This window comes from Lissotriton vulgaris, chromosome 9 (genome assembly GCF_964263255.1).
Source record: "Lissotriton vulgaris chromosome 9, aLisVul1.2, whole genome shotgun sequence".
Taxonomy (NCBI): Eukaryota; Metazoa; Chordata; class Amphibia; order Caudata; family Salamandridae; genus Lissotriton; species Lissotriton vulgaris.
The window spans coordinates 233,703,708-233,726,791 of record NC_141697.1 but is presented as its reverse complement, the minus strand read 5'-3'; the positions used below and the strand labels follow the sequence as shown (position 1 = coordinate 233,726,791).

At 45.7% G+C, this 23,084-nt stretch overlaps 1 protein-coding gene across 7 annotated transcripts in view; it reads left to right on the top strand.

Moving 5' to 3' along the window:
* PAK6 (p21 (RAC1) activated kinase 6) overlaps nucleotides 1-23,084 on the top strand; it is a 399,127-nt gene that overhangs the window by 336,804 nt on the left and 39,239 nt on the right. For all 7 annotated transcript variants that reach the window (XM_086937373.1, XM_086937372.1, XM_086937376.1 and 4 more), the window contains 3 exons: nucleotides 1,322-1,448; nucleotides 2,545-2,670; nucleotides 7,106-7,240. In XM_086937373.1, coding sequence (XP_086793499.1) covers nucleotides 1,322-1,448; nucleotides 2,545-2,670; nucleotides 7,106-7,240 — 388 coding nt within the window. The remainder of the gene's footprint in view (nucleotides 1-1,321; nucleotides 1,449-2,544; nucleotides 2,671-7,105; nucleotides 7,241-23,084) is intronic.

Sequence of the window (23,084 nt, the reverse complement as noted above, 5' to 3'; positions counted from 1 at the left end):
CTGAGGTGAGGTTACTGAAGTTGATTTGTGGTGTGGGTGCTCTGTATGCTAGGATACCTTTCTAGGTGACGCAGTCCTTTGTCTGGGTGCTGAAGTGCATGTGGTCCATGAAGGGGTGTCTGAGTCTGTGGCGCATTTCATGGTGTCTTTTTAGATAATTGCGAGCCCACCTGCAGTTTTGTGAAGACTACCTTCGTGTGTGATTTTTGTATCCTGCCAGAATGGCCACGGCGTTGTCAAGAGGGCGTTGGGTTCAGCCCGGATACCGCAGTTGCTGAGGAGGCCCCACATTTCAATGGCGTGTTTGCTGTGCGAGCGGGTGTTGAGAAGCATGCATGCGAGCGTTTGCTAAGATTTTGGTGCAGCGTGTTGTGAGGTGATGTTCTGGATGGGTTGTGCGTGTACGGGGGACGTGTGCATGTGGGACGCTGCCGTTGAAGCGGCAGAGGAAGGAGGAGAAAGGTCCTACCGTGCTGATGGACGTCGCCTGTAATAAGGAAATTAGAGATGGGCTTTAATAAAGGGATTGCAGGCTCCCATGTGTTATAAGCAGATTTGCAAGCTGTCTGCAGCGTTCAGTCGGCAGTTCCCAAATGTACTTTCAGAATATGAAGGGCGAATGCCTGCAGTATCCCTCATAAAGGATTGCCTCGCCATAAAAGGAGTACATGAAATTACTTCATTTTAATGTCTGTAATTACAGAATCCACATTGTGATACAGAGGATGCACGGATGTTATTGTTGCTTTGATCAAGGGCACTGTTTATTCTTCTGAAAGAACTGCAGTCAAGCTCTTAGCGATGCCACAATTATGTTTTTCTAAGAAAACTGTTTGTATAGAGTAATGTATCCTCAGCAGTACATTAGAGGGATATTGCAAGGCGCAGGCTGCGTCGCTTTATAATAACATGGAACTCTCCTGTGACTTGCAGTCTCCTTTTGATGTGCCCATTTGGGAAGTTATTTCTCGTAATCAGTGGGTAAAAGGAAATGCAAATTGCAATACTTTAAGGAATCGTGCAATTCGATGTTAGTGGGTAGCGACTGCCACCTGCAGGCCAAAAGGGGAAACATGCCTAGCGAGGATCACTGCCCGCTTACACTAAACTGAGTCCACGCAGCAAGTAGTGAGTGGCCTTATTTTCTTATTACCGTCCCGTTCTGACGTCCGAACAAACCCGTGATAAGAAAATAATACAGACAATATCACAAGACTATATGTTGCATCACCCGGAGCAGCAATAATACATTTAAGTTTTATATAAAGTTCAATTTATACACTGGTTTTAGATGCTAAGATTTCTGCCATTCTGCTTTCAGATTGAGTGAAGAACAAATTGCAACTGTGTGCGAGTCTGTGCTGCAAGCCTTGGCGTATCTGCACTCCCAGGGCGTGATCCACCGAGACATCAAAAGTGACTCCATTCTCCTGACCCTCGACGGGAGGGTAGGTGTCGTCCACCCGATGCCACATTCCTGCTACAGCTCTTCTGCTTCCGACCCGCCGCAGCAAGGATGCTTTCTTTAATCTTTGTCTCGCTTTAGAGAAGGCGCCTGCAGATCCGCTCTTAAAGCCCTGCCAGACCAATTTGAACTGTTAACCAGAGCGATGCAGAGATCTCCCAGCACATTCGTATAATTCACATGTAGCTTCTTACATTTATTCAGGACAGCCTCCTACCCCAAAGTGTGCCCTTTCTTTATTCGGCTCTGCCTTCTCGTACTCATGAAGTATATTTCTGCCTTGTATCTTTATTACACAAAGTATACTTTTATCCACCTGCTGTTCAATGTTTAATTTTTATGTCACTGATATTTTGTCCCAGCCTTCCTTTATGATCACTGCCTTATTTATCTAATATTTCAGTTTCTTTCTTGCTCTTATTGCCTTACTCTATGGCCTCTGCGTATCTCTTCCCCCTCACTTAGCCTTTCTTTTTGTATCTCTCTCTTCTACCTTTAGCTGCCCTAGCGCCACACACCCTTACCTGTTTCTGTCTTTCTTTCTGTCTGCCTTTATCTGTCTCAACGTCTTTCTTTCCCCTCTGATTATTTGTTTCTCCTTTCTCTATTTTCTCTGACGTGTTCCATGCCGTCACAATTTCCTCATTAGCTGTTGTCTTTGCCTTTCCTTTTTCTTGGACCACCACTTTATTCATTTTATCTCATTTGCCCCTCAATATTCATCTTTTTATTTTATTTTATATATTTCATCACTTTACCTCTTCATCCTACACTTCACACCATCTACCGAAGCATTATTAGTAAAGGTAAAAAGACTGCAATCCAAAAATGAAATGTGTAATAAACCCTATCTATGGAATGATCAGTTCGAAACTTAGACTGGTGCGTTATGCATTAGTCCTTCATATTACCTGTAGACCACCCAGCCCACCCACAACCCGATTAAAAAAAAAACTGTAGCTCGTCCTATACACGCTCTTTTCCTTCTCACTCAATATTTTTTCCAACTATCCCCCTCCCCTGCTCCTCTTACCTACTCTGCGCACCAGCTGTTTATATCTGTATCTGTTTGCTTACAGGTGAAGCTCTCGGATTTTGGATTCTGCGCCCAGATCAGTAAAGATGTGCCAAAAAGGAAGTCCCTGGTGGGGACGCCATATTGGATGGCGCCCGAAGTGATTACGCGATCACCCTACAGCACAGAGGTAAACTAGCAATAGTGTTCACTGCAGACTAAAGAGCTTGTTGCTGATCACTTTGTTCTGCTACATTAATGGCATTCATTTAAGTGAGGTAGTCATCTGCATATAAATCTGCAGGAGTTTGTCTTATGTCTTTCAAAGAGAAATTACAATTCTTCACGATTCCACGTAGGATGATCCATGCATCAGTGTTCTATTAATCTTGTGAACGAGCTCTCGTCTACCCATCAATGGGAACTGTGCACTGGATGCTTCCCCTGACCCCCCTCTTTTGTATATTTTTCGAGTACCAGACTTTGAGAGGGATTTTCTGGCCATTTTGGAGAATGTCCTCTTACCTGGACTAAAGGTTTCTTTATTTACTTTGGAGTATGAATACAGGAGATCAGTGGTAAACAAATTCACTTATTACAATTGGAGAGCAAGTAATCTTTTTTTTGTTTGTAGTTTTATGTAGCGCACACTTGACACGAAGGAAGCACTTTACACGAGCATCAGTTATATTGTACCTTGTTTAGGTATAGAGCTGTGATTACCCAGAACCCCAGGATGTTGAGCTGATGCCAAGGTTAGAACCTGGTTCCCCAGTTCCAAAGTCGGCAGCTCCGGTCGAAACACCCATTTCCTCTCCTCTGTGATTAAACTTTAGTCCCTCAAAGTAGATCGCACAGTAACGATTGCAACTTATGCTTTCAGGAAATACAGGCAGAAAGAATGCAGGGAGCGTGATGGACTGTCCCACGTGAAAATGTGACATTGTTTTCAGAAAAAAGGATTCACAAACCCTAAGTGCCACCGTGTCAGAGAAGTTGTCGGTATACCAAGGCTGGACTGACCATGCCTGCAGCTTCCTGACGCGATGCAGAGAGGAACTCTGCCTTCAGCATCAGAAGTCTCAGGGTACAGCTATAAAGAGGCTCGAAAGGAGCCAAAATTGAGAATGTTTGGATCAAATAGAGGTCCCCACTTTGGGGTACTTATTGGGGCAGGTGAAAAAGTGAACATGTCTATTTGAGAAATGCACCACAATGGGTGATTAGAATAAAGAGGGCTGATCAGGCAAACGAAGAAAGGATGAGAGGGCTCACAAGAACCTTTGCAAAAACCACAGTTGATGGACAGAATGCAGAACAATGTCATACATTCAACCCAGTACAGAGATCTGGGCCTAAATCCATCGTTTTTTTGCACTCCACACCACCCCAGTTTAGACATGGCCATATGCAAATCAGTCTGACCCTGTGCCTCATGGGAACAGTCCAGCCCGAACTGCCAAGCCATGCCTTCCCTGGACCGGAAACAAGCTTCCGAGGACCGGTTCCTGGCATTCCATCCGTCTTCAGCCCGGCTTGCTTGAATCTAGTGGTGTGGAGAGCATGGGACCCACGTCTGAGCATACCCATCCCACTTGGGGGGACAAATGCAAAAACCACAGTTGATGGACAGAATGCAGAACAATGTCATACATTCACCCCAGTGCAGAGATCTGGGCCTAAATCCATCGTTTTTTTGCACTCCACACCACCCCAGTTCAGACATGGCCATATGCAAATCAGTCTGACCCTGTGCCTCATGGGAACAGTCCAGCCCGAACTGCCAAGCCATGCCTTCCCTGGACCGGAAACAAACTTCCGAGGACCGGTTTCTGGCAATCCAGCCGTCTTCAGCCCGGCTTGCTTGAATCCAGTGGTGTGGAGAGCATGGCCTTTGTGAACGCCAAAGGGGCAGAGGTAAGGCTGAAAAGCAGAACAGTGGATTAAAAATGCTCTGACCCCCACCACAAAGTGGAGAGACGTCTAGTAGAATTGCGGGACTGGCATGGAAGCATACCCCCTCAAGGTCCTAGGACCCCTGTCCAGTCCTCTGAGCCAAGGTTAACAGAACCTGTCCAGGTATCGGGCTTTTTACTTTCTTCTTCCTAAGAAATGCATTTAACAGCCTAAGGGAAAAAAATCAGTCTCCTTTGCCCATCCTTCTTTGGGTCCAGGAAGTATCGAAAGTAGTATCCTGTACTCCTATCTGTTTTAGGCGCTGTTTCAGTCATGCTATTGGCTAGCACCAGAAGCACTTCTCGGGAGACACTATCAGCTTGATCAGAGACATTCAAGCAAAAACTGGAGGAATGTAGAGGGGAAAGGACATAACCAAATTAAACAATGTGATGGACCAACTGGTTTGCAGTAATTGCACACCAGCTTGAAAGGTGATGTTGAATCCTGCCCCCTAATAGCCCCAAATGGTTCTTGAGGGGAAACTAAATTGGCTTGGTGGTATTGGTGCCAGGCGAAGAGTTGGCAGACTGCTGCATCTGCTGGTGTCCACGTCCTCCTACCACTATTTCTGCCTTTGAAGCCACACACAATGGCTGGCATGGATGGCAGACATGTGGCAAGGGTTGTATCTGGTGATAGACAAGGCCTCTTGATCTTCTGAACTTCCAGTGTTTCTGGTGGAATTGGTGAGTGAAATACACCAACCCCAAAAACGAGACATTAACTGCTGTTGGTAAAGCATTTGTTTGTTGAGACCACCTTCTCGCGAAGTAGCGTAGCTGCATCAAAAGTCTTACCCATTAGTGAAGCTTGAAGATCTTTTGGAAAGCATCAAAGCGTGATGTTGGATGACATTTTTGCCTGTAGCCCTGGGAATACAACCCATAGTGTCCAGGTCAGATTGCAAAATATACTTTGTCATGTCCTGGAAATCCTGTGCAGCCTGCACAAAGCAGTCCTGGAAATGATCTGGCAAAGTGGGCTGAATCTCACTCCCATGTCCCAGAGTGTGCATTATTTTAGTGACTCAATTTGTACACAGCATTTAATGAGCGGAGAACAAGGTAAGCTGAAAAGAAGTCCTTCTGCCTATGATTCTATTCTCTTAGATTTTCTGTCCAGTCGTACATCGGGAAAATGATTCAAATTGATTTTGCTTAGAGGGGTGTGAGCAGCAAGGCTTTCAGAATAGGAATTCTGTGTCGGGAAAACTGTATCATCAGGTGAAGGCCTTTATCGTCCCGCAATAGGGCAACTCACTGTCAGTGGGGCAACTCGCGGTTTGGGCTGAAAAAAACAAGTTCAGACTGCCATTAGGGACTTAGTCAGGGCTTTATTAACTGGCAGTAAGGACATTTAAAATCAAGGGACCATGCTGCAAAATCTCAGTTGAAAGGCTGCTGTAAATCAAACACGTCTGTGGCTCTAAATATTGTCATTAGAGAAGAGGCATTTTCCTCATTTGGTGCCCATTGGCAAATTCAGTTCCATCAATAGTGAAGTGTTCAAGTCACTTGCAAGATAGAAGCGAGTATCAGTGTAATAATAAGGCGGCAGGAGTACGTTGTTAATTGTGGAGAACATGCTCAAGGTCCTGAAGAGCATCAGATTCAGATCAAAAGAGGTCTTCTGTTCTTCTGCAATGCTGCTGGGGAACAGAAGAGACTTACTCAACCTGAGGCTGCATCTTATGTAGCGCAACATGGGACGTGCCGTAGCCAAAGTCTACTCTGGATTCACAATTGGAGTCTTTACTGGGAATTACCATGGAATTTCCAAGCAACTTGAAGTTTGTCCAAGATTGCTTCTTATGGTTAGCGACACAGTTTTTGGCTTCCTACTCCCTAATGGCCTTTGGGTGCATGAGGAAGCATTTTCACAAGGTTTGGAATCCTGTTTAGTGCAGAGACACATGCCCGACATCTACTTGCAGCAAGTGTGCATGATTTAAACCTTGCCATCATGGAGACACTGCCAAATGTTCTGAAGAATTTTCATAAAAGGGACGAGAACGGTAGGATAATGATTGGAGCGGAGCATGGGATCTGTGTTGAATGTCACTGAAAAAGACTAACTGACCATAGCGCACAGGGGTGGCTCTGATATGCAGCTCAGTCTTGTTGTGGACGAAGATGGACAGAGTCAGAATGGCGGCTGATGGTGCAAACTGCTGGTGCATAGGAGAAGTTACAAAGAATTTTTAGGGCCAGTCTGGCGCCTGGTGAGATTCACAAGGTGAGGAATCTGCAGTTTCAGAATGATAGTTTTATGAAACACCTTCGTGTGATCTATTAAGGGCTCATTTTGTCCATGTAGGACTCTGTAATACCAGGAGCACACTTTTGCAACGTTGGGCTTTTTGTAATCAAAATTTTGATTTCTAGGAGTTGTTTGTGGCTCTTTCCCACTAAACCAACAGAAGGACACACCTAGAGACAATGATCTGAAAAAGAAAAGCTCAGGACTGGAACTCGTTGTCCATGACATAAGACCATTTGGTTATAATCTAATTTTCTGTTTGTGTCCATCCCATGTATCTGCAAACCTTACCGCCTTAACGGCATGCTTATTATTTAAGGATCTATGAACACATATTAAGCAGAGATGATATAGTAATACTAGCTCTGTTAAACAAAGGGTGTTTGATGGTAATTTGTTCCCTGCAGGTGGATATTTGGTCTCTTGGCATTATGGTGATAGAGATGGTTGATGGTGAACCTCCATATTTCAGTGACTCTCCAGTTCAAGCAATGAAGAGTCTTCGTGATGGGCCTCCTCCCAAAATGAAAAATGCTTATAAGGTGAGCCATCCTGGAGAAAATATTGCGAGACAGGCAAAAGACTTTTACAACATAAGGTTAAAGAGTACTCTTTCTCATCTGAACACATTCTGTTGCCTAAGAAGGCCTCGCCTACCAACATTCTTCAATGCCTCCCTGGCATCAGCAGGGGCTTATGAACAATAACTGTTACCTATAACCAAAACCTTGATGTTCATTTTCTTTACAATGAAAAAAAACTTACGTTTCGTACATTTTCTTGTTGCTATTTGTATTAATCAACCTGGATTATTAGTTGTTCAAGCTTTTGGAAAAAACGTTGTCATGTTAATTACTTTCCAAATGAATGCTGATTAATTTTCAGCAATTTTCTATTATATTCTGCAACTATTTGAAGTAGAAATTTACTTGCATGAATATTTGTTCTAAAAACATTTCGAACACACTTAAATTGGGGGTAAAGCTGCAAAAATAGTTTGATATGTGAACAAGAGGACGTTGGTGAGACAGAATGGTGGTGAGTGAGATGCAACAAGGTAAATACCCAGAGAAATGGCATTTGTACATCTTGGACAAAACTCAGTGAGATACAAGGTTGAAAGAGCAAAGATACTTTTGAGATAATGAAGAAATAGGTGTTTTCAAGGTGTGATTCCATGGCTGCTTTGAATGACAGGAGAAGAAAGGGTCCAGGGGCGGGGGGGATCAAGAGGGATGCAGTAGCTCGAGTGAAAGAGCCCTAAATTTAAGGCTCAAAGAAAGTTACTTACTGTCAGTAACTGTCTTTCTGGTGGATCTTTTATCTACCTGTGGATTTCTCACGTATTGAATATCCCTAGGCATCATACTGGATCCAGACACGTTTGCATAGCGCTCTTTCACGGATAGGTGGCGCTGGCTCCATCTTTCCTCCTGAAACTGTGCAGGTGTGACATCACTGGAATCTTACAGTGCCACCCCAGTGCACCAAAATCAGTCCCTTGTCCTTTTTTCCCCAGTCCTTTGAGACAGCGTAGCATGTATCGAACGGGGATGTGCAGTGCAACAAACTAACTTAGAATCTTGTTAATGCCAGTGGCCATCTGTGCTAAGAACTGGGAGGTTGGTGCCAGTGTGCGGAATCTGCAAGTAGCTAGAGCATGGGTACTCACAAACTTTCTCTCCGGGGGCCAAATTTACAGTGTGGTTTGTGTCCGAGGGCCGCACCAGTGGGGGCGGGGGCGGGGCTAGAGCAACAAAAAAAAACTTGACCATGAGGTTGATCACTGATCCCTGCAGCGGACGCCTTCGTCCACTGAGCCACCAGACCTTGCGTACACACCTCTCTCTCGCTCTCTTTTTCTCTCTATCTCTCTCTCTCTCTCCCTCCCTCCCTCCCGCTCCCTCTGTCCCCCTCTGTCTCCCTCACTCTGTCTCCCTATCCCTCCCTCACTCTGTCTCCCTCTCCCTCCCTGTCCCTCAATCTCCCTCCCTCACTCTCCCTCAATCTCTCTTCCTCACTCCCCCTTTCCCTCCCTCCCTCCCACCCTCTCCTTCTGTCATTTCACCCTCTGTCTCCCTCTCCCTCCCTCACTCTCCCTCTGTCTCCCTTTCCCTCCCTCACTCTCCCTCTGTCTCCCTTTCCCTCCCTCACTCTCCCTCTGTCTCCCTTTTCCTCCCTCACTCTCCCGCTCCCTCCCTCCCCCTCTGAATCCCTCCCTCTCCCTCTGTCTCCCTTTCTCTCCCTCTGTCTGCCTTTCCCTCCCTCCCTTCCTTTCCCTCTGTCTCCCTTTCCCTCCCTCCCTCCCTTTCCTTCTGCCTCCCTTTCCCTCCCTCACTCTCCCTCTGCCTCCCTTTCCCTCCCTCCCTCTGTCTCCCTTTCCCTCCCTCACTCTCCCGGTCTCCTTTCCCTCCCTCACTCTGCCTCCCTTTCCCTCCCTCACTCTGCCTCCCTTTCCCTCCCTCCATCCCTTTCCCTCTCTCTCCCTTTCCCTCCCTCCCTCTGTCTCCCTCCCCCTCTCTCTCTCCCTTTCCCTCCCACTCCCGCCCTCCCTTTCCCTCCCTCTCCCTCCCTCACTCTCCCTCTGTCCTCCTTTCCCTCCCTCACTCTGCCTCCCTTTCCCTCCCTCCCCCTCTCTCTCCCTCCCTTTCCCTCCCTCCCTCTCCCTCTTTCCCTCCCTCTTTCCTTACCTCTCCCTCTCTCTCCCTCCCTTTCCCTCCCTCCCTCCCTTTCCTTCTGCCTCCCTTTCCCTCCCTCACTCTCCCTCTGCCTCCCTTTCCCTCCCTCCCTCTGTCTCCCTTTCCCTCCCTCACTCTCCCGGTCTCCTTTCCCTCCCTCACTCTGCCTCCCTTTCCCTCCCTCACTCTGCCTCCCTTTCCCTCCCTCCATCCCTTTCCCTCTCTCTCCCTTTCCCTCCCTCCCTCTGTCTCCCTCCCCCTCTCTCTCTCCCTTTCCCTCCCACTCCCGCCCTCCCTTTCCCTCCCTCTCCCTCCCTCACTCTCCCTCTGTCCTCCTTTCCCTCCCTCACTCTGCCTCCCTTTCCCTCCCTCCCCCTCTCTCTCCCTCCCTTTCCCTCCCTCCCTCTCCCTCTTTCCCTCCCTCTCCCTCTTTCCTTACCTCTCCCTCTCTCTCCCTCCCTTTCCCTCCTTCCCTCTCCATCATCTCACCCTACCTGTGTGTGCCCGGTCTGAGACAGCTTCCGGGCACACAAACACACACACGCACACACAGCCACACCCGAGCACTTCACAGGTCTTTAAAAGACCATTTGCATGTTAATGAGGTGTTGTTGTATTTCACCTTTTAGCCCCAGCTCCACACTGACTATGGCTAGCCCCCACAGAGCAGCAGAGTCTCCAGTCACACTGGTAGATGTCTGCAAGGTCCGCGGGCCGCCAGGGAAGGCTTGCCGGGCCGCGGGCCGTACTAGGAGTACCCGTGAGCTAGAGTATCCAGCGGAAAGATCCTTACCGAATGTACGTAGTTTTTTATTCTGATGGATATTACTACCTGCAAATTCCTCACTTTTTGAATCGCTACACTAGTAGTCCTTCTTCCCAGGTGGAGGGTCTGAAGGAGAGGTCTGACGGGGAAATCCTGAAACACAGAATTACCAAATTGGGCATCCATTCTCATATCTGAGTCCACGTAGTAATGCTTTCCCAAAGTGTGAATGGAGCTCAAGTTGTCGTACAACGGTCCTCAGCCACTGGAACCCCCTGGCAATTGCTGAAGTTGAATACTTCACTCTGTTAAAATGAGCTTGGATTTCCTCTAGCAGTCCTTCTTGGCAAGCACATAACAAATTTGTATGCACTGTACAATCTCGCATGGCTTGACCCTCTACTTGACCGCATTACCCTTTTTGCTGCCTACATCTGCAGTAAGGAGCTGGCCATCAAACATAGTTTCCCTCATCCAGTCTAATAACCGACTGCCCTCCTAGGGTCCAGCCAATGTACTCTCTCACTGTACTTGTTGATGGGATGGGGTGGCGGGTAGAATGTAGGAAGGGTTGATGGACTGCCCAGTTGGAAAGATGCCACCACCTTAGTCAGGAAAGCTGCTATAGTCATCAATACCAGTTTATCTAGGTAAAAGCATGTGGAGGATGAGACGCAAACAAAAACTATGAAAGTAGAAAATTTAAACTAAAATGGACAGGCCAATCAGTCCTGACACTGAAGTACACTGATTTTCAGTGGATGTTCACATGATCAGAAAGTGCCATTCTTCACAGTGCAAGAGACGACTGATGTAAACTGAACCATTACCTCACACACTACGCTGTCATCAATGGAAGCAGAGAGTAAATGGCACGCAGACAGACCAATGGCAGAACAGAGCTGACCCAAAAGCCCTCTATGTGCCTGTATGGATAAATATGGATATATATATATATATATATATATGTATGGATGTATTCTATAATGATTTTTGTTGTTACAACATCTGGCAAACAGCTAAGAAGAAATTCTAGCAAGAATTATGCAGTGCAAATCTTCTCCTCCTAGGGTTTGCCAGAGGTGGGAACCAACTCCAAAATCATTCCCAACAAAGGTAATCTAACATTTTATTTAACGAAATACCTATCTGTAGGCTTTAATACAGAGAAATAGCAATTCACCTTTAAATATCAATTGACGTTCACATATGGTTTTACAATAAATATGTCTGGCATACTACATTTATCATAACTTTTCATAATAAAGAGATCAGATCTATGACTTAGGAGATATATCTTCCTAGTGAACCAGCCAGGGCTCTAGCTGTTATCATTTGCTTGTCACCATAGCCAACTCCCAGCTACTATGTTGGATATAAGCCTTCCCACAAAGCAACTATCAGGTATACCATAATACAATTACAAACATGTACAAAATGCAGTTGACAAAACAACATCAAATGCCTGCTAACAGTGCCTAATAAGGATTATCATAGTGCAATTTGCCTATCCCCCATGACTTGTTCGGGTGGGTCACCAAAACCCCAGCCTACCAAGATAATCTGTGAGATTCCATATAAAACATACCTGCCTACAGACTTTGACACTGTATAATAACAATTTACCCTTAAAAGCCCACTGCCTTTAACTCCTGCACCTCACAATAAGTAAAGCCTACTTACTTTGTCATAACTTTTCCTTATAAACAGAAGACACCTAAGAAATCTGACATAACGTTTCCCAGTAAACCGATAAGGTCTCTAGTCTTTGCCATTGGCTTGACACAATATACAGTATAGACCTACTGAAGTGTGCATAAACTGGCAGCCGGCATGCATAGAGTTGTAAAATTAAAAATATCTACAAAATGCCAGCTGGCAAAACAATGTACGACTGCTCTCGATAAGGCCTAACAAGAATCCGCACAGTGACATTCTGCTCCATGGGTTTGTCTGAGTGGGTGATCAACACCAAAACCTTTGACTACTATGGTAATTTGTGAGGTTACATGTAATCAACGAGCTTTCTATTGACTGTAACATAATGTGACAACAATCTACTGCTAGCGACCTATTAGATTTAATGTACACTTTTCACAATAAATAACTCAGACCTACTGCCTTTGTAATAAGTTTTCATAATACACAGGTCAAATCTATGGCATCTGGCATACCATTTACCAGCTCAACAATGAAGCCTTTCAGTATCATTGGCTTGACACCATAACCAACACTGGCCTACTATACTAAGCGTAATGTTTCCTACAAGGCAGCCATTAGGCATACAGTCATAAAATTGCAAATGCATACAAAATGCAGTAGGCAAAGCAAACTACTATCTGTCCTAACAGGGCTAAGCAAGGATTCTCACAGTACAAAGCTTCTGTAATTACGGTTTGTCAGAGGGGGCAACCAACACCATGTCTGTAGACTTATATTCAGATTAATAAAAAGCCACCCTTAAATGCCTATAGACCATACCATGTGCTTTTCACAGTTAATATGCTATACCTACTACCTTTATTGTAAATTTTCATTATAAACTATTCGGTCTATAGCCTTTATTATTGGCATGTCACCATAACCAACTCCAGCCTACTGTACTGAGCGTAAGCTTTCTATAAGGAAACCATCTGCCATACAGTCATAAAAGTACAAAAGTATAGAGAATTACAGTTGGCAAAGCAAAATACGGTCTCTCCAAAGATAGCCTGGGAAGGATTATTGTAGTGCATTCCTCTGATCCCCATGGTTTGTTCGGGTGTATCGCCAACACCAAAGACCTTGTCTAGTACGGCAATCTGTGAAATTCCATGTAACAAAATACCCGCCTGTAGGCTTTAGCACAGTGTAATAACCATCCATAAAAGCCTGTTCCCTTTAACATATGCTTTTTATAATAAGTAAGTCAGGCCATAACTTTTCACAATCAGATCAATTGGCTTTGTTTTAATGTGTCACAATAAATAGATCAAACCTATGAACTCTAGCATGACTTTTCCCAACAAGCACTTAACTGTTACTATTGGTTTTAAACCTTACCCAACACTGGGCTATTGAAGTGCAGATAAACTGGCAATCATCATGCATACTGTTATGACATTCTAAACCCCTAGAATACAGCTTGCAAAACAATATACAGCCTCTCTCAGAATGGACTAAAAAGAATTAGTGCAGTGAAACCCTCCAGGATTTCAGAGTGGGAGGTCAACGACAAAAACCTTGCCTACTACAGTAAACTGAGATTACATGTAATAAAATAGGTGTCTATCGCCTGTCACACAATGTGAAAATTAGCAACTGTTAAAGGCTTACTGGCTGTGACAAATATTTTTCACAATAAGCTAATCCAACTGCCTTTATCATAAATGTTCCTTATAAGCAGACCCGCTCTGTGGCATTGGATATAACCTTTCTCAGTGCACTAATCAGGCTTGTCACCATAACCAGCGGTCTATAGTTTTGAGCATAAGCTTTTCCACAAGGCAACCATTAGACATCCAGTCATAAAATTAGAAAGGAATCCAAAATTACAGTTGGCCAAGCAAAATACTGCCTCTTCTAAAACAGCCTAACATGAATTCTCACAGAGCAATCCTATGTGTATGGTTTGTCACACTGGGTAACCAACACCAAAACCTACTATGGTAATCTGTGAGATTACAGGTAACAAAATACCTTTTGGTAGGCTTTCATATAGAGTAATAACAATCAACACCTAAGTGTCTATTGACTTTAACATATGCTTTTCACAATAAGTCCTGCGTCAACTATAAGCTTTACCACAAGCCAAAAAGTGCAATACAAGCAGACTTGTTAGTGGAAGCAGGCAAATTTGGCCCAATCAGATCCTGTACTCGGGGGAACAAACATGGATAGAAGGAACGTATGCCCCTTCCTCAGTAGTACTCTGAAAGTTGTTTTTTGCTGATCTCATATGTTCGGGTGACAGTTGCACCGTCAAGCCAAACCTAAAAATCCAAATTGATTAGTGTTGCCTTAGTTATTCTATTCTCCTCTCAAACACAAACCTGCCCTCTGAAGTTTAAAGTGAATAATGGAATTGGTGGGTGCTAGGACTACAGAACATTCCACATGGGTGCCCTCCTCTCATCTGTACTGCTGCCAGAGAAATGCAGATATCATAAATTATCTAGTTGTCTAAGACACTTTTAGAGCATTACAATGTCATGTGTGGTCCTGAAAGTTCATGCTCCTGCGGCTCGATAAATAAAAAAATGAGCACAGTTGCCTAGAGGGTAATCACTTTTTTTTGTTAACAGGGACCCAACATATCCCATTGTAGGTGAAGATGGAAAAAGACCCCACCAAAAGTGATCCAAGATTACAGTGACTATGTGCCTCTAAAACCCCTGCAGCACTGACCAAAACGTCAATAATTCAAGCCATGGTAAAAACTGGCTGGCATTGCATGATGCACTGAAATGGGATGCGAAAATCCAGCAGCATACACCAATAGGGGTTAATACAGGAAGCTCTGTAATGAGCGACCTATGTATTGGAGCATGTAGAAGGAGGCTGGCATACACATAATTGAACAGTGATAGTCCATGCAGAGCCAAAACTATTCCCATTGCTTCAAGATGAATTTCACTACTCCCCACTCTTTAAAAGATAACAGTATTTACAACAACTATGAAACTTCTTAGAAGACCAGCCTTAAATGTCCAAGAATCTTTCAGACCAGAACATTTGAAACTATGATGAAGTGAAAGTGGATGCCATGTCAGGCCTATACAGAAAACAAGTAAGTCACCTATGTTCCAAACTCATGAGGGCCTATTTACTTAAGAAATGGCAAACATGACTCCAAAATGAATGCACAAACACAGACTAAGCACAAGTATTGTATTTATTTTTTAATACTTTATCATTTTCTGACATATGCATATCTGAAAGTCATTTTACACAACCATTCAATCACAAACATTATCATGTATAACTGCATGATACCATCGTGCCTAGTCCTGTACAGAATATACCGCAATCATAAAAAAAATACAATGCATGACCACAATACGATATTCCTCTTTCAACAAACCATCCATCAAAGTTATGTTTGCTACTCCATTATTTGCCGGAAATCTTTGTACAAGGCTTCATTACATCTTACATATTCAACGTATTCTGGGCGGGACTATTCCAGCAGGTGTGTGGCTAGGGGTGAAGGGCTCCAGATTCTGCAAATATGTCTTAAGCGGACCCCATATGTCTTTTGGTTGGGACCTGGGTGGGAGCAACGTGGTGTACATTTCGCAGTTTGTGTTGCAGAAGGTAAGACTGGCAAGTCATGCACCTGTTGTAGGAAGAATTCTGATGCTCCATCTAATAACTATCTGTTGTTTAGCCAATAACAGCGATAGCGCGATGAACTTTCGTAGTTTCTTTGGCATATTGTAAACATACCCCAAAAGGGCAACCTCTGGTATGTGTTCTATTTCCAACTGCGTTATCTGGGATATTATTCTGAAAATGGCAGTCCAGTACTCCCCAATCTTTGTGCAAGTCCACATCAAGTGGGAAAAGTCAGCATGTGGGCTTCCAAATTTCTGGCATTTATGGGGCAGGGCTGGGTCAATAGCATGGAGTTTGGCTGGAGTCATATATTCCCCTCCATAGGTATTTAAAATGTATCAGCTTGTGCCTGCTGTTAAGGGAGATCTCTCTATTCTGCGAACAGAAAGCCCACTGGTCATCTAGGATGGGGTGGCCCAGGTCTCACTCCCAGGCTGCTCGAATACCGGCATCATGGCTCACAAGCGTCATACGGGCCTTGTAATACCTCGAGATTAATTGACTCCCGTCAGAGTTAGATATTAAAAGAGTTAGAGGAGCGAAAGACAACGGCTCCAGTGGGTATTCTGATATTTTGGCTCGTAGTGCCCTGCGTACCCGACTGAAAACAAACTGATCCATGAAGGTCGATTTGGCCCCCATGTCCCCCATTGTACTATCAAATACAAACCCGTGCGGGAACAGGTCGCCAAACTTAATCATGGAGTAGGATTTCAGTACTCGCAGAACTAATTTCTCTTCTGTGATGAGGAGCCACGGATTGCTTGCAATGGGAATTTCTAAGGAGTATAAGGAGCTTCTCCCACTCACTCGCAAGAGTTTGCGCCATGCCCAACTCGAGGTGGACACTGTCTGAATGTCCCTCTGGTCACGAGGAAATCCCTGAGGCAAAATGGCATGGAGAGGAGTCGGGAGCACAAGGTCAGCTTCAGGCTTACTGTAAGAGATACTCACATCTGGATGATACCACGAGTGAGCAAAGCTGCCCTGCGCCACTAGGTAACGCATTCTAAAATCCAGAGCCCCCAAGCCCTCCTTTCATATTGCAGAGTCATGGTGTCCCACCGTATTCTAGGTCTTTTGCCATCCCATGCTAGTCTGATAAGATGTGATCTGATGGCATGGAAAAATCTGTCTGGAAGTGGTATGGAGATATTGTGGAACATGTATAAATCTTGGGGAGTACTATAATTTTCATTAGCGCATTTCTGCAGCACATGGATAGCGGTAGCCTTATTCAACGCTCAATCTGTGCTTCCAGATTGTGTATAGCCGAACCGTAATTCAGCCTAACAATTTGCTCAACGTCTGTATGTATCTGAATTCCCAGATACAGGACCGAGTCGTGGCACCACTTCAACGGGAATTTGCACGTCTATTTGGCAGTGCCAGTCGTTAAAGGGAGTAACTCGGACTTGCTCCAATTTATACCCAATCCCGAATAGCCAATAAAGCGGAGAATCTCTCTGATAAGGGGGTCTAAATTTTCCTGCGGAAATATAGTACGATATCATCCCCATACAACGAGATGAGGAGAGGGCCCGTGTTGAACTGAATGCCTCTATGAAGGTGTTTTCCCTGAAAATGTCTAACCAGCGGGTTAAGGGCCAGAATGAAAAGTAAAGGGGATAACTGACATCCCTGTCTGGTGCTACGTGTGAGAGCGAACAGGATGGACAGCGTGTCGTTCAAGCGAAGTCGCGCGGTGGGAAAGGCGCAAAGCAACGCGTGAGGTCGATGAATCCCTTAGGGATGCCTAGCTTTCTCATCACGGCCCATATGAAAGGCCATTCTAAGGAGTCTAATACCTTTTCAGAGTCTAGCAGGACTGCCGCCGCCGGCTCCTCAGGCGCAATTCAGTGAAACACAGCGAACAATATGCGCAGATTTAGTGCAGTGGATCTATGGGGAACGAAACCTGACTGTACCGGGGATATGATGCGGTCTAGGAGTAACAGCAGCCTCAACGCAATCATTTTGGGCAAAATTTTATAGTCCAAATTCAAAAGCGATAGTGGCCTATGTGAGCCGCAGCTCATTGGGTCCTTGCCAGGTTTGGGGAGCAAGACAATTACTGCCTCACGGAGTGTAGCAGGCAAAGATCCATTTTCAAGGGCTTCATTATATATCTCAAGGAGGTACGGAACAAGTATTTCTTTGTAGTGCTTGTAAAATATGCCTGTGAAGCCATCAAGCCTGGCACCGTAGTACCGTTTAAGGCCCCTATGGCATGAACTATTTCATCCTTGGAGAATGGCTCTGCTAAGATCTTCTGCATATAGTCTTCTAGCCACAACATGGCTATCTCGTTCAAATATCCCCTGCAGTCTTCGTCATTGTACGCTGTGCGTGTGGTGTATAAACTGATGTAGTACTGAAGGAAATCCTCCCTGATCTCACCTGTGTCAGGTGTGTGCCTGCCCATCGTACGAGCGGATGGAAGTAATGTAAGCTTTCCCCACACAAGGTCTCAACAATAGTGTCAGAGTGCGACCCGGCCTATCCCCCTTGCCATACCGCCTAGGGGTGCCGTATTATCCCAAAACATTCATTTAGCTTTCAGCAGCTTCCCTGAAATCTGTCAGTAGCAACAGGCGACGGGTCTGTCTATTTGCATCCGGGTGTTTGAGCCGCCCCTCATCTAATGCCCTTTAATTAGTCCTCTATACTAGCAATGGTGCCTCTCAATGACTTCAATACCCCGGCTTGCTTGGCGTTGCATCCCCCCCTTATGTATGCCTTGAATGCCTCTCACAAGGTCGTCCATGTACTGACCGAGCCCACATTGAGATCGAAGTATGTCACTTTTGCTTCACGAATCTCTGCGGAGAATACTGCATCATTTGGAGCCTGCCCCAGGAATTTCCACTGTCTCTCACTACCCTCCGGTCTGGGGAGTCGGATTTGCATGACAACCGGCGAGTGGTCCGAATACGTCTTCGGCAGATGAATCATAGACTGGAACCAGGGAGCCATTGTGTGCGAGATCAGCCAGAAGTCCAGGCGCGTCCAAGAGTCATGTGGTTCTGAATAATGAGTGTATGCAAGTTTAGTCTGGCCATATGCACGCCATATATCCACCAGCCCAAGAGAGTCGCAAATACCTCCAAGCACTTGACTGGCTTGGGGCTTCGCGGCAGGGGAATCTGCAGTGCTGTCTTTTTCTGGCAGCAGACGAAGGTTGATATCACCCCCCAACGCCGATGTAGTCTGCACCTAAGAGGAGTAGCAGGGCATGCAGAGTGTGGAAGAACTCTGGGTCATCCACATTCGGCGCATATACACACATTAGAGCAATGTTTTATCCCATCAATTTACCAGTCACTAAGGTAAAGCGGCCTGCCCTGTCGTGGTGTGCGCTGTATAGTTGAAATAGCAATCGTTTATGTATGAGGATGGCAGTGCCCCTGGAATATGTACTGTAATTTGCAAAATAGCAGTGCGCTCCCCAACTAGAGGCAAATGTGTTGGGTGAGGTGGGGGACAGGGGAGTTTCCTGTAGAAACACGATATCGGCCTTATGACGCTGCAGATAATTTAAAACATGTTTCGCCTTTCTGGTATTGTTCAAACCCCCCTTATTCTGAGACAGTGGAGAGCCTACCCGCCATCATCACATGTGGCCTGAGCTGTAAATTGCAAAAATATGTCTATAGTAGCACATGGTGTATTGCAGTGAACCAATTGTGTCAGGAACAGATGATACAAAACAACAATAGAAACACCCTCCCCACTTCCCCCCACCCATCCCCTAATTCTCGACCTAGGGGAAATTCCAATAATAGTCTAAAACAAACATTACTATTACCAGGTGTAAACATAGCAAGAAATGTGCAAATGTGTGTGGAGGCAACGCCCCACCTTATCCCCGGTAACTTAAACATGCAAATAAAGTGAGTTCAGTACGGCCAGTGTCCTGAGTTCAATATCTTAACTACTGGAAAAAAGGAAGGAAAGAAGTAAATGCACTCAATACTTATCAACGTGTTGGAATAACGGAGTCTTTCAGCTGGCAGAAAACAGTTCCATACTGGAACCAGAGTACGTCATTCGGGGCGACTGCTCTGGTGTGGGCGATTTCCTTGATGGCCCAGTATTTGTTCTGGTTTTAAGAAATTCTTGTGCTGACACTGGTGAATCAAAAATCCTTGACCTGCCATCGACATCCACCTTCAGTTGCGCTGGGTATAGCATTCCATATTTCAGTCCTGCCTTGCGTAGCGTGGTTTTGACCGTTGAGAATTTTCAACAGTCCTCTTGCACCTTTGCGGGGAAGTCCGGGTGCAGGGAGATGGAGGAACCCTGCCATTCCAGTGACGCCGGGTCTCGTGCCATCTGCAAGGCTGTGTACCTGTCCTTAAAGTTCAGAAGCTGTGCCATAATGGGGCGGGGGTATAGCCAGGGTTAGGCCGAGGGACCTGTGTGCCCTTTCATCAACAAAGGTGGAGGTGAAGGATTCCCTCCAAAATAAATCAGATAAGCGACCTTCCACAAAATCATCCAGGCAACCTGTATTTGTTGAGTCAGGCACTCCCATGATGCGAATGTTGTTGTGTCCCCCGGTAGCTTCTAGGTCCTCGTTCTTTATGGCAATATTCTCCATTCTCTTGGTAGCTTGAGCCGAGCTATCCTCTAAGTCTGAGATTCTGCCTTCAGCAGTGTCAAGACTCTTGTCATGTTGATCCAGTCTGGCCCCCATTTTGCCCAGCCGTTTGTCAAGCACGTCAAAGCAAGTATCCAGCGTTTTAAAGCCCGCTTTGAGTTCCCCCATGAGTGCCTCTGTGCGTTGTGGCGGGGCGGTAATAGTATCTCCACCCTCTGCCATTGTGGTGCTTGTAGAAGCACGGTTGTCCCCGGTGGCGCTGCCTAGCAGGTATCAGTGGAGCTTTCTGGTTAATATGCCCACAACTTGGGGAGTGCACCTTGAGTGGGGACTCACAGAAAAAAAATTGGCCACCCAAATGGTATACAGGTGAGGTCAGCGCGGGGTGGGGCACTTCGGCTATGTCCAGCTATATCGCCTTTGTTTTTATTCTTTTTCACCGCCCAGGGGGTCACAAAGTCGAGGGCTCCAACCTGCGGGCGGGGGGATTAATTTCAGAAGTTGGTGATCACCCGGCCCCAGCACGGGCCCTCGGTCTTCCAGGGCGTCGGGTCAATGGGCGGGCCTACCTTCCGCTTGCGGGACTGCCTAAGAGATCCTGGCCGCTCCGTGGTGCTTCAGCAACGCAGGTTGCAACATGTCTCTGGGTTGTATAGCAATGCTCTCAGTCCCTGAATAAGTTCACCAGCGTTGGAGTGAAGGGCAGACCACCCCCGGCCCTAGGCGGCGCTCTACCCTCACTCAAGCCAGCGGCTTAGCGGTGCGCTGCAGGCCTCAGTACACATTTCAGGAGTGTTGCGGTTCCCAACTACTGAGATCGTGCAGAGAGGCATCAGTGTAATCCGGATGCCATGGAGAGTGTTGACACGCTGTTGCAAACGTGCATTTAATCGTGTGAGCTCAGGAATGGCCGTTGTTCCTGGAGACATCGGCGGAGCTCCGACACTATTCGTCATCTTGGTCCGCGGTTCGGCCACGCCCAGACTAAGCACAAGTATTAGCGTGCCAGTCAAATGTATTGAAGAGGCCAGATAAAAATTCATTCATTTTAAGATAAAACTAGACTGGTACGGTTACCTAGAAAAACTAACCACACTGGCCTGTTAAAGACTTTGAAATGCTGGAGACGGAGACTCGTTGAATATGATCAGCTGCAGGCACTTTGCTGATGTCCGACATTAAGAGATACTGGACTTCAGTTTGGAGCATACTTAGGGAAAATCCAGAACTAAACATAGCGCACTGAGACAGACTTGCCCTAATACATGACACAACAGACAATCCAGAACTGTTCTCCCACCAAAGGAAATGGCTGGCAACTGCATAATCCTAAAAAGTCCACCCGAGGCATTGCCTTTCCTCACAATTGCCAACCACAGAAGAACGGATTACAAAGACAAGTCGGCCAAGCTACAAGACAAATCAAACGTGTTTTTGAACATATGGTCATCAATCGTTAACATAGACACCGCAAGTTGACTCAAACATAAGTGTGATGGAAGTTTGCTATATCGCCTGTATCAAAATATTTGTGCCTTCTAAAATATGTAAGGTGACCTCACTATGAGGGATGTGGCACCTTGTGTTACTGAAATTAACCCTTAATTAAAAGCTAGGGATCTGAGAGCCAGGATGAAATTGAAATGACACATAGCAGAGCCATCCCAACTCAGCAGACATCTGAAAATAGTAGTAATTACAACTCTTGCCTCCCTCCTGTTCCCATGGATTCATACTTGTGGCCTATGTACCACAGACTGTATCTGCTGCAGGTGTTTACCTCAGTGAAACATTGCAGGATATTGGGTTACTGGTTGGGGGAAAAGGGGGGTGAAAGCCTACTTGAGCCGCAAACACAATCGGTCAGGATGAGTCACAAGCAAATAAGAAATTAACCTTTGCTCAACCCTCTGGTGGCTTGGTACATACGCAGTCAGCCTTAACTTGGAGGCAATGTGTAAAATATTTATGCAGTACTTCAAACCGTAATAAAGTAAAAACACAACTTATGAAAAACCCCACACCAATCTACAAAAATAAAGTCAAATAAAAAAAAAAAGGCTTTGAGACCAAAACGACAAAAATCTAATCCGTAAAACCAGAGATATGCAATTTCAAAGTTATAGGTAAAAATAGTACCTAGAAGCACCAAACCACAGTTTGTGTTAACTGGTTGCGTCAGACCAGGACAAAGACACAAGTTCAGGCCAACCACGAAGGAGCACTTACTGGATTACAGGGGCCAAGTTAGGCATGTTTAACAATGTACCTTAAATTCTGATTGCGGAGCATTGCGAGATCCGCATAGCGGCGGTTTTGAGGAAGCTGAATGGCTGTGATGCGGAGCGCTGCATAGTCGTCGAGGATGCTGTTGAGGGCCTTGCAATGTGAAGTACTGTGTCGAAGATGCATTGTGCACCAGTAGTTCCTAGGGGACTATGAGCTGCGAATGCTAGGTCCAGCATCAGGAATACGTTATGCTTCATCAGTTCTGCCCGCAGGACCTCAGCTGGGCTGAAAGAGCACCATCAGGCCAACTTCCAAGGGGCCAGGACTGGTGTGGCACCAGGTTCAAGGTGGTTAGAGCCTTTTCTGTCCCTGATGCTCTGATCAGGAGGCCAGACAACTAGCCCTTACAGTCACTCTGGTGGTACAGGGTTTCAGATGCAGGTTCAGTCCTTCTCACTCGGACAGCAGGACAACAGAGTAGCAGTCTTTCTTGAAGAGCAGCAAAATATTCTTTCGGAGTCTTCCACAGGTCCAGGGGTGTACTAAAGAGTTGGGTCTAATGGTCCAATTTGTATACCTGGTGCTACCTTTGAAGAAGGAAAGGTTCTGGAAGTTTCCACCCCCAGAGTTACTTAGAATTTCCTGCCTCCATGTCCTGGCCCCAGCTTGTTTGGGGTCAAAAAGATGTGTGTCAAACTATGTGTGTGTGCGAACTCAGGAAGAGCCTTTGTGATATGCAGATGTGGTAGGTGACCGCTCTTTCCCCTCATCAAGTCAATGATGGCCCATCCTGT